The sequence below is a fragment of the Polypterus senegalus genome, chromosome 2, assembly GCF_016835505.1.
Source record: "Polypterus senegalus isolate Bchr_013 chromosome 2, ASM1683550v1, whole genome shotgun sequence".
NCBI classification, from domain to species: domain Eukaryota; kingdom Metazoa; phylum Chordata; class Cladistia; order Polypteriformes; family Polypteridae; genus Polypterus; species Polypterus senegalus.
In genome coordinates, this window is record NC_053155.1 from 287,291,158 (window position 1) to 287,303,552 (window position 12,395).

At 38.8% G+C, this 12,395-nt stretch overlaps 1 protein-coding gene across 3 annotated transcripts in view; it reads right to left on the bottom strand.

Annotated features, from left to right (window-relative positions):
* LOC120523965 (protocadherin Fat 4) overlaps nt 1-12,395 on the bottom strand; it is a 176,062-nt gene that overhangs the window by 67,358 nt on the left and 96,309 nt on the right. For 2 of the 3 annotated variants that reach the window (XM_039745721.1, XM_039745723.1), the window contains exon 9: nt 6,350-6,451. In XM_039745721.1, coding sequence (XP_039601655.1) covers nt 6,350-6,451 — 102 coding nt within the window. The remainder of the gene's footprint in view (nt 1-6,349; nt 6,452-12,395) is intronic. The other variant, XM_039745722.1, reaches the window with a different exon arrangement.

Below are 12,395 nucleotides of genomic sequence, written 5' to 3' on the forward strand. Positions count from 1 at the left end.
AAGCCTGAAATAAAAAGAAGTGGTCAGATATTAAAGTCACAATGAAGATGCGAGTCATAACCCATCGTCTAAGTGTTAAAGTAGAACATCATAAACGTCATCTTAAAATCATTTACTATACAGTGGAACCTCGAGATACAAGTTTAATTCGTTCCAGCACTGAGCTTGTATAGCGAATTTCTCGTTTCTAGAACAAAGTTCCCCATTGAAAATAATGGAAATCCAGTTAATTCATTCCGCACCCCCAAAAATATCAACATAAAAATCAATTTTTCTACCAAATAACACTGATAAATAATATATAATATATTATATATTCACAATATAAGTGGAACCTTGGTTTGCGAGTAACTTGGTTTACAAGTGTTTTGCAAGACAAGCTAAATTTTTTAATTAATTCTGACTTGATAAAATGAGCAATGTCTTGCAATATGAGTAGTATGGATACACTTTGTCTGCTGAGTGTCATGTGATCATAACTGAGCTGATGGTTGTTCTCTCTCGTGTGCGTCTCTCTCCTTATCTCTCTCGCTTACACACGCGTCTCTCTCTCTCTCCTTATCTCTCTTGGTCACGCGCGCGCGTGCGCGCCTCTGTCTCTCTCTCCGTGTCTCTCTCTCTCTCTCCGTGTCTCTCTCTCTCTCCTCTTGAGGGCAATCGTCTCCTTTTCTCCGTCTGCATGTCCGCGATATTTTTGGATATGCTTATATGGCGAACTGTTACAGCAAAAAAATGAAATCACAAGCGCACAAACGCGAAGATCCTAACACTAGAGAACGAGAACAAGTAACACTGAGTGAGCTGACGGGCTGGCAGCATCAGCTTGGGTGAATCCCCAAGTCGAGGCAGATCGGGAAACGCGTCACGCATACCCACAGCCTGACTCATGGCTCGTTACGCGAGCCAATGCTCGTATTTAGATCCGAATCTTTCGCTCATGCTTTCCTCGTATCTTGAATTTCTCGTATACAGAGCTGTCTGTATCTCGAGGTTCCACTGTACTAGTTTCTCAAATCACATCTAAAGTAGCACATTAAATGCTATATATTCTGTGTGTCCTTCAATGTGCCTGATTTGTGTGAATCACTACGTGTTTCATAAACGGTCATTCTCTTATGGCAACATGACACAGAATACATTACATTCAAGATATTACAGCTTTCTGAACAATTTAAAATACTAAGATGTACTTGATATCATTTTCATGATGACAGGAATTAAAGCATGTATTAAACACCGGGCCACGATGGCGCAGTGGTAGCGATGAGCTGGCACCCCTTCCAGAGACTGTTCCTGCTTCCCTTGATGAAATAATTTATTGCAGCCATACTGTCTCTTTCAAACATACTAACCCCCAATTCCTGTCCTTCCTTTTCTTTCTTCAAGTAACCAATCGCCACACAAGATCTGTAGTAAATGTCAAGCCGTCTGTAAGCTTAGAACACTGATTCTTCAAAACTTTTAAGGAACATTGAAATATCTTCATAGTACATGTTTATTTATTCCATCCATCTATCCATCCAGGTTCATGCTAGTCCCAGCAAGCATACAGCTTGAGGCAGAAACAATTCCTGAATGGGTAGCCAGCTCATTGCTACCACTGTGCCATCGCACCCTCATGTTTAATTATTAACAGTATACATTATTTAAATAAAGTTAAAAATGTATCTGTATAATGTAATACACATACTTTACTGCATTTTATCTTAAAAATGATATCAAGAGCTCCAAGAAGATAGCATTTGGAAATCTAAATTGACTTGTACATTAGTCGTCATCATATGTAAATACACTCTTTTTAAAGTGGCTCAGGTTGGGCAATATTATACCTGTAGTGCAAGTTTACAGTGAAGTTTGTACTTATAAATACAAACACTACTGGGAGCACTTGATGGACTGATTGAGTGCGTTTATTGCTCTTAGGATGAAACTGTTTCTGAACCGTGAGGTCCCTACAGGAAAGACTCTGAAGCGTTTGCTGTAAGGGTGCAGTTCAAATAGACTGTGCGCATGGTTGAGGCAGCGTATGCTAGATGCTATATGCCGATAATCACCTTTCTAATCAACTGCTGTAGAGCTGTAATTCAACACTCAGATACAGAGAGTTAAAATACTCTGAGTGGTGCACTGACAGTAACGACGCTAAAGCAATGATGGTGTTTGGAATAGTTTGGTCATTGTTACAAGTTGATTACAATCAGATGCCTTAAACTAATAAACGATATGCGGTGTCAGGGATGTGAATTTAAAAAAATAAAGGGAAACAACACAGAAACAGTAACACTGCTTTGATGCTGGGTGTCGCCAATTTGCAAGACAGAGCTGAAAACTTGTGTACGCAATGCATTGAGTTGGCTTGAGAATGTGCGTGGCTTTACGCCAAGTTTAGTTTTTATACATCGCGATGTGAACGTGGAAATGGGTGTACGCAACATTTATACATGAGGCCCCTGCTCACTACCATCCCTTTAACACTACAATTAGCAGAGCCTACGAAAAAACTAGATCCGTCCCACCTTAAATCGCTTCTTAAAACCGTTCTCACCTCTCCGTCAGTGTCTTTTGTTAATCTAAATGTGCTGATAAAGAAAAGTTGCAAGTAGCCGGCTATTCCATCCCAACTACTTAGAATGTGCACAGACTTCTCCCAGCTCATGCCTTGATTGATTATCTGGGAGTGAAGTGGAGTTTTAGAGTGGAAATAATAGATCATTATTTGGAATACACGCATTTCGTTTCTACAGTAATCCGTGTAAACACATTTTTAAAACAGAAACGTTTTTCATATTGTAGTAGTAAATGACAAAATGTAGGCATTGTGATGGACAGCCAGGTCCCATGCCCGGCGAGGACGCCTCTGCAGCAGCCTCCCTGGCCGATGTTCGTTCCCCAGTCTCCCGCATGACATGGAATCCTCCACAACCTGGGTGGGAGCTGGGGTGGCCGCTAGGGGGTGCTGCAGAGACTCGAGAACCCGGCTGGACGAGTCATAAGCCCCACCCAGAGGTGCAATTAGGACCAGGTGGTCAAGCACCTGGATCACTTCCGGGTGGGCTATAAAATGGGCCAGCCTTCACCACTGAAGGGCCAGAGTCAGGTAGAGGAGGACAAGGTTGCCTGAGAGGAGTGGTGGTACAAGGTGGAGAGTTGCTTTGTGTTGTTAAAGTGCTTTTGGGACTGTGTATTGCCTGTGGGTCACGGGGAAGACGTGCGCCACGGGTGAAGAAAAATAAAAAGCCTGTGTGACTTTTACACGTGCCTCTGCGTAGTCTGTGCCGGGTCGGGCGCTATATAGCGTGTTTCACAGCATAAACTATATAATGTATGAAGCCTGAAGTCCAAATATCAAAGAAACACTTTCACAAAAGGTACAAATATACTGTAACAGAACAAGTATGCTTTTATTCAAAAATATAACTACAGAAAAAAAGCCGCCTTAGCATGCCACATTGACACATACTTATTACAACTGCCATGGTAGCGTAATGGTATCAGCTGCTGACTAGTAATCAAAAGGTCGTGAGTCTGATCCCGTGCGATTCAGTTTTGAGAAGTAAACTGCTCTTATTCTTACTATTTTAAAATAAAAACATACATTTGATTTCAGTGTGTAAGAGCCAGTTTAATTTATGATACTTGTAAAGGTTAGTTTGTTTTTTTTATTCACTTTTCATTCTCTCAGTCATGTTCAGGATCCTTCCCTACCTCTCCCCATCTGACACATAAAGATTTGCTATAGCTCTGCAGCTTACTTGTGACTGCATTCTCGTACCAATGCTTGCAAACTGAAGTGCCTGCGTGCTTTTCGTGGCATTACACATCTATTTTTTGAGCATGCCGGTGTCGCTCAAACACAGGAACATATGTTGGTGTACAAGTATAACAAAACAAGTGCACTTTTATTCTAGACTATAAGTGAAGAAGAAATAAAGCAAGTTACAGAAGGCGGTTGATACGACAGCTTGCGTGGGGCAATGCTAAGAAGTGCTGATTTCCGTGCTATATAAAATCACATTCAAATATTAACAATTCCCACACACCCTTCCTACATTTACGACATGTGTACTTGTTGCAGTGTACACATCTCTCTGTGCTATGGTTCCTATTACACTGAATGAGCACCTGACACTGTACTTTCTTCCCTATATAAATAACATTTGAGCTATAGCGCATTTCCAAATAAATCACATTTGAGCTATAGCACGTCTTTATGTGAAAACAGCAGTGTCAGATGGGGCGATCGTGAACGCGACTGAGAGAATGGAACTAAATTAAAAAAAAAAACTAACCTTTACAATTATCATGCATTTACACTGGCTCTTACAGACTGACTGAAATCATATGTATGTTTTTATTCTAAAATAGTACAGTACATGCAATATTATTTGAAAACGAACAACGTCAGATCGGGTTTGAATACACGCTGACGCTGTTACAGAAGGCGTCAGCTTATTCAGTGCAGCAGTTTCAACGCACAGTACATGCAATATTATTTGAAAACGAGCAGCGTCAGATCGGGCGATCGAACCCGATCTGATGCTGTTCGTGTTCAAATAATATTGCATTAGTGTGATGATGTTTTTACATACGTATATTGCCTTGTGTTTTTTTCCCCGATCTTGCCAGTTCGTACATGTTGCTGTATGGTGGTGTTTCTTTTGTACTCCAGGACATGCAGAGGACAGAATAGTACAGAGCAGTAAGTTCAGCGCTATTTGCAATCAGAGTCGGTGGGGGGATGGAATAGCCGGCTGCTTGCAGTTTGTTTTTATCTGCATATTTACAGGACAAAGGAGGCTGGCGGAAAGGTGAGAATGGTTTTAAGAAGCGATTTAAGGTGGGACGGATCTGCAAGTTTTTTCGTAGACTCTGGTAATTCAAAGCCCCATTCACACATACAGACTATTTCAGGAATTTATTGGGAAAAATTGATAGTATATAGTTTATACATAAAGCCAGAATCAAAATGCCAGGAAATGTATCTTGGTAGTTTCCAATGGCAAAATATTGTATGACTCTTGTAAATATGACACCTATCTTAACTGCTCTGTCAAGCACACAAAATATTTTGTAGTCCTACTAGAAAGACAATCAATCATAAGAGACTTGTGTTTTTCAAGAAAAAAAATCATTTTTGCACAGCAATATATTAGAAAAGCGGCTGAAAATATGAATAACATTGTGGATGAAACCTTAACCTTATTTTCACTGGTTGGTGCCACATGCTATCCACTTTGCAGGCTCCAATGGTAGAGCATTGGTTGAAAGGAGGAAAGAAATATGATGGGTGCTTGTCTCCTTATATTTAACTCTGCTGTTTTTGTATTCAAATTTCAAATGGTCATTGTGATTCCATCACATTTTGAAAAAATATACCTGACTGGAATAGAGTAGTAGTAACAGAACACATATTATTAAGATTATAATTATGATGTATGTTGTTCTTATAATTCAGACAATTTTCAGGACCCTCTTAATCTTCACCCTGATTGTAGTGACTGTGCAGGCTTTCAGCAGTTTAAGATGCAATCAGAAGATTGATGTACGTACAAGAATTAAGTAACAAAGGTGAGGGCGTGAAACAAAATTGAAGATTGAGAAACAAAGCAAAAGACTCAATAACCAGAACATTTCACACCCCCAAAGCCAAAATGAAGGATGAGGAATGGAAAAAACTGATAATCGGACAGCGCTCTAAACAATAATGTAAGGGTTTTATTTAGTTTTGATTTATTCACACATTTTGACAGTCAGGAAGTGTATGACACTGACCTTTATACTGTCACAGTAATGACATCATGCATCAAACACTCCCAGTTGTCCTGCTTAGCGACAGTCTGGCAACCCTGAATCACAAACAGCAAACAATGGCAGCACCCATAATAAAAACACAATTGCATCGCAGCAGGACTTGTGTCTCCAAAGACATTGTAAATCAGGAAAGCAGCATAGCTGTTAAATTCATTATCCCATTAAACCACCAAAATGATATGTACATTATTTTAGAGGCCCATGAGAAGCTTATTAAACAAAGTTAAGCAACTAGCAGTCAAATGACCAGATTATTCTGAGCTATGTCTGAGTAAATTCCACTAAATTCCGGAGATAGTTAACTTATGCAGCTTCCAAGTTCAGTGTAAAAAAGAAGCCAGAGTCAGAGATGGGGAATAAAGTGGCACTCATTTGCCTTATAGGCAATAGATGGCTTCCTTGAAAACAAATGAAAAAGACATTTGAAGTGAGAATGCTGAGAAAGTTTTTGCAATGCACAACATAATTTTTTAGTTGAAAATCCACTACAAACATTTAAAACAAGAATTAGACACAAGATGCTTTGTCATTTTCTTACCAAAAGGACACTGGCAGATATACCCAGTAGGATGATTCAAACAAATTCCTGGCAAACATGGAGAAAAGGCACAATGGTCAAGAAGGTGATCACACAGCCTACCTACAAAAAAATAGATATAAACATCAAAACAAAAAGAGAATAATTCTTTTGAAAAAAATATATTAATCTTCAAATTACATTTCTGATCATTTAAACATTATAATTTATTTAGAACAAATATTTTGTTGTGTTTGAAATCACTAAAAGCACCATACCGTTCATCTGATCAGGATGAAACTTTCCGGTCAAATTCGATCTACCAGTGTTTTTTCCAGTGTATTGGGGATTGTTTGTTTGTTTGTTCACAACCCATTAAACCACCCTCAACGTCATCTTTTCATCTTAGAACTGAAAAGGCTTTTTGTAAACCACCCTAATTTAAAAAAAAAAATCTTAAAAATTTTACATTTTTGTACAGCTGCTACACATTTAAATACAGCAATGTCCTTTGGGTCACTTCTGATTTTCCACTGCATTTATGATGGAACATTTGTTCACAACTAGGGAATCCATTCCCGGACATTTCTGCAATTCCCGGGATACTGGGAATGGCCAAGCTTGCATATATAGCGTGTAAAAGTGTAAAAATCGATCAGGAAATAACAGAGTTATAGTTGAAAATAATTAAGTGGCATGTTTTTATTGGCCATCAGTCTCCCGGCTCCGACTAAGACTGAGCACAGTGGACTGGGAGGAGTCTGAACTCTACAGCTCACGAATGACGGGATGGGGCAGACTTCATTGATGTCCGTCAGACAACAGCAACTTGAAATTGCTGTGTGTCAGTCTGTTGCATCCACATTATTTGTGCCAAGAAACTTGCCATCACAGAATGATGACAAGAAACTGGATGCATCAGTAAAAGCTGAAATGGCGGTGTTTCAGAGCAACGGCAAGTGCGGGCATTGTTTAGAACAAGGGTATCAGTACCTGATGACAGTGCCACCTACTTCAGTGGAGGCAGAACGTGCTTTCTCAGCGGCTAGCATACTCTGCACGAAGGTGTGCTCTCACCTGGACGACCGCATGCTGGACACTTTGTGCTTTCTACGCTCTTATTACCGCAACTAACTAGATCAGGGGTACCCAATGCATTGATCACGATCAACCAGTAGATCTCAAAGGTAGAGCAGGTAGATTGCGTTGCATTCAAAAAAATTTTTTTTTAAACGTTAGTTTATCATATATCCTCCCTATGGCATTTGCCACTTGATTGACATACAGGCCAGTCTAAAATCTCCTTTCTTCATCCCGCACGCATGATCAAACGCGCGAGTTACTGCAAAACTCCGGCTGTGATCAAGTTAGCCTTCCAATTTATATCGACTAAAGAAGGGATTTAAAAAAAAAATGTTTGGGGAGGGTATGGGCTGGATGTGGAATGGAAGAGGATTTTTTGTTCTCACAATGTCACAATCGAAGTGCGTTTGTCTGATGTCCGAGGTTCGCTCCTCGGAGAGGGGTGCAGTGGAGTGTGTATGCCTGATGAGCCCAAAATAGGGCAAAACACGTGTCACGTAATCTTTGCATTATTTGACAGTTAATTATGTAACATTCTATGGTCTGCTTCTTGCAACTGAGAGGGCACCCGTGGTGGATGTTTGCCGACTTGCAGACCAACCACATGCGTTACCTTGTAGGTAACCATCCATACAATCAGATTGTGATTCAGACTTCAAATATATATATATAGCATTTTTAATGTAGGTAGATCATTTCGACCTGGTCATTTTAAAAGTAGCTCGCAAGCTGAAAAAGTGTGGGCACCCCTGACCTAGATACATGTATTTATATGACAGCATGAACTGCTTGTAGATAAGGTTAGTCTTTTATTGGTGTCAACATATTGCAGTAGTTTTATTAAAAATAAGTGTCGGTCATTCTAAAACCATTCACATGTGAGATGCCAGTGCACTGTGTCATGCCTGGACGCCCGGGATTCCCGAATTCCCAGGAATGGATTCCCCACACCCCATAAAAACCACTTTGATGCAAGTGTTTTCACTCTGAGGTATTTTGACTTTTAATAAAGTGCTCTAACTTTGCAAAAAGCAAAAATAATTCCAAATGCTGCACATTTTAAACACTGCAATGTCCTTTGGATCAACTTTGATCCACCATGTTTATATATTTCTTGAGGTTCTGTTAAAAGCCAAATTTTCCCCTTGAGACAAATAAGTTCCATCTATATTGTATGTCTGTACGTCTATGTATCGATCTATCTACTTTAGTGCAGTTTACACTGCATTTAGGGTACTGTTTGTTCACATCCCATACAAACATCCTAAATGCCATCAGTTATAAAGGTTAGGATCATTAGTACTAAAGGTTAAGATGGTCAGTCAGTATAAAGCAGGTTCATGGAGAAAAATCTGATATCCAGGGGCCTCATTGACAATACACATACGGGAAAAAACAGAAAAATAAATACGCCATAAAAACAATCAGATTTATAAAACCTGGCGTATGCACATTTCTATGCAATTTACCCTTTATAAATCACAATCATCTTGCAAATGTTCATTCATTAATGCAGCTCTATCTCCGCCCGGCTCCACCCTGAAACAACCATATATGAACGATGTTAAACAACCTCATACATATGCAATCACAATACTGCAGACCTTCATTGGCTGGTAGTGCAGCCAAATGACACATCCAGTAGTGCGATATAAGAAGTTCACGTCTTTAAATTAGAGGCACACAAAGAACCTTTATTTGGTAGCCTAAGTTCTGGTGTCAACAACATGCATAGATATATTGAATGGCAACATGTTACTGCAGTTGTAAATGCATTCAGCTCCAGCCCCGACAGAAAAAAAAGGTCTGATCTCTGCCGATGAAACTGATTGCTAGTCACAAGCAGAATGTGTGTGTAATGGGATGAGGAAATAAACATATCTGCACCATATGGAGACACGGTGTGAATGGCATTTCTAATTGGAGATTTCTTTTTTATGTTTCATTATGCCAGAGTAGTCCAGACAATTGTCAGTCTTATGTTAATAGAATGTAACTGCTTCCGGTTAACAAAAGCAGCTTAAATCTGCTAGGTGCCCTTATTGTAATAAGTGCTCCAGTTACACTAGAAAAATGAACAGTGGTGCAAATTGCCTGTTTATGTTGGTAACATCATGTTATATGTACTGTATATGCACCCACATCATACAAAAATTGGATGTAGCACTTTGCCAGTCAGTTAAAGCAGTGGTTCTCAACCTGTGGGGCGGGCCCCCATAGGGGGGTGCAAAGTAACAAAAAGGGGGATGCAAAGATGTGAAAAAAAGAAAACAAGAATCAAAAATATGAAAAAACATCTATTGAAACCAAAACAAATTAACTTAAACTACATTCTGATACTACAACAATAAATATAGAGTTAGATAAATGTCGATAAAAGTTAAGTAGGTATAATAAAATATGCATCTACATTTAAAAAAAATGTTAGGGGGGGCGCAATTAAAACTGTTATGAAAAACGTTGAGAAACGCTGAGTTAAAGTTTTCTAGCACAGCAAGCATGACAGAGTGAAGCTTGGCGGAGATACTCCTGAACTGTCAGCCAGTTACTTGAGAAGTGACAAAAGGTATTCTAATGTGACAAAAAGATGTTCTTCACTGCAAATACGCAGCATTGGCCCTCGTTAAAGGAAGCTAAAACACTCTCTGTACATCATTTTCACACACATGATAATAGCAGGTCAGTGACGTGAACTATGTCTGCATGTCGTCATGAATTAGATTTGGCTGCATTTCCCTACTTGATCGAGGGTGTCGTCATTTCCCAGTTTCTCTGAAATGTTGCATACGCATGAAGTCAGAGTTGCTGTAAATATACGCTTGTTCACCGGTTAAGTTCTTTTATTAATCCTGACGTTTATGTTGGAAGTTGTGTACACACATCTGGATCCTCTCCAGGACATCTAAAAAGGGTGTGAGAATCAGATCAAAAAAGACATGAAGGGCACCACATTGTGTCAGCATTCGAAGATGTTGTGTAACTTTCACATAAATGGAATTTATAGAAATTTAATTGAAATATTTAGAATTTTATTTGCATGTTGTTAGCAGAGTAAACTTGTTAAGATCGCTGAGGATCACAGCAACCCTATGTTTTTAAATGGGGCTCACACACAGTAAACTAAATTCATATTACTGTAGAATTATTCAGGCGTCACTCCAAATTGCTATTTACCATATTTTAAATATTAGTTTCATATTAATAATATTTTTGGATTTACTGTGATTCGGGAAGTACCATGCTTTTTCCTCCACCACACAACACTTATTTTGATTTTTCTTCTTTTGAAGCACCATTTGCCTCCATGAAAGACAGCACAGTTATTTGTAATGCTATTTGGATTAAAATGAATTAAATGAAATGCAAGCAGGAATTATGTAAAATGCCTTGTGTCCTTAAATGACTGCAGTGGTGGAAAATATAAATAGACTGGTGGGACTGCACCCACACCCCCTCCACTTAAGCATTGAATAAAATCAATTGACTTAATCCAGGTTTGTTTGGCTGTCACATGCTTCTGACTGCAAAAATTGTTCCATCTTGTGGAATGGTCACTGGTAGAATCGACCGTTTACAAGTTCATTTTTATCAACTTCAGTCCAGAAATGCCATTGTTTGAAATATACAAAATTTGGTTCTCATTTTAAAGGTTACTCAGTAAGACTAATGTTTAGTCATCTGTGACGGGTTTGCACTACATTGATTTGATCCAGTGCAGTTTTAAATGCAGAGGCACAAAGCCATAGAGCAAAAATGAATAACGTGAATTACTTTCTTTCGTTCATTTTCTTTGTCATTGGATGCAATATAGGAAATATAAGGGGGAAAACTTAATAATTCTGTTTTTACCTTACTGTTGTCCTAAAAGTCAGTTGCATGTGGTGAGCAAAATAGCGTACAGTGCAGATAAATGAAAAAAAGAAAACTCAAGCATTACATCTTGCCTGAAGAAGGGACCTGAGTTGCCTCGAAAGTTTGCATATTGTAATCTTTTTAGTTAGCCAATAAAAGGTTTCATTTTGCTTGGCTTTTCTCTACATTCATAATGGCTAACACTGTACAACACCCTAGTACTACAGCTCTACAGTTGCAAGTCGTGTGTGTGTGTGTGTGTGTGTGTGTGTGTGTGTGTATACTCTTTTACTTTACTTTGAGAAAGCAATTTCACTTTTTTTTTTTTTTAACAGGCTGCTTTTATTGCATAATAAGAAGCAAACCATCTCATTTTTAGCCCAGCTGGAGGCTAGTTAGTGTTTAGCTGCTCAGGGTGATTTATGTCCTGTTTCATTGTCTCACTGACATCTGACATTTATCATCTTCATTATTTTGTAGTCCTGTTGCAGTTTCTTTGTTTTGTTTTCAGCTGCTAATAGCTGCTTATAATAATAGCCATTAATACATCCTTAACTTTGCATTGTGCATTACCCAGCTTGTCCCAAATGAGACAAGGGCAGCTGACAAGACTATAATTTTGGCTTCTGGTTCTAAGAAGTTGGCCTAATCATGAAAAAAAAAAAGATTTGAGTTGTGATAGGAATTTAGGTTGAGAGTTCTATATGACAGCCTTTGTGTGTTTCTACCTTTATAAAAGTGAAATATAAATGATTAAATACAGTGACCTGTAGGAAATATATAAGAAAGAAACAGAAGAAAATAATTTGCAAGGGTTTTACATGATCAATAACTAATGTACTGTACGTGTAACAACAAATACTGTTGTTACACAGTTACACAGTTAGCTTATTCACAGATTCACATTTTTGGGAGGAATGGCAGTTCATTGTTTAATACCCCTGCCTTGCAGTTCCTGATGCTCGGATTTGATTTCCACTCTGTATGCTGCCTGTTCTCTTAGGGTTCTTTTTCTAGATATTCATAAATCCTCATATCTTAAGGACATGTAGTGTAGGTTGACTGACATCTCTGAATTTGACTAGTATGAGTGTTGTAGTGGTTTGCTACATGCAGAAGGTGGGTGCTGGGT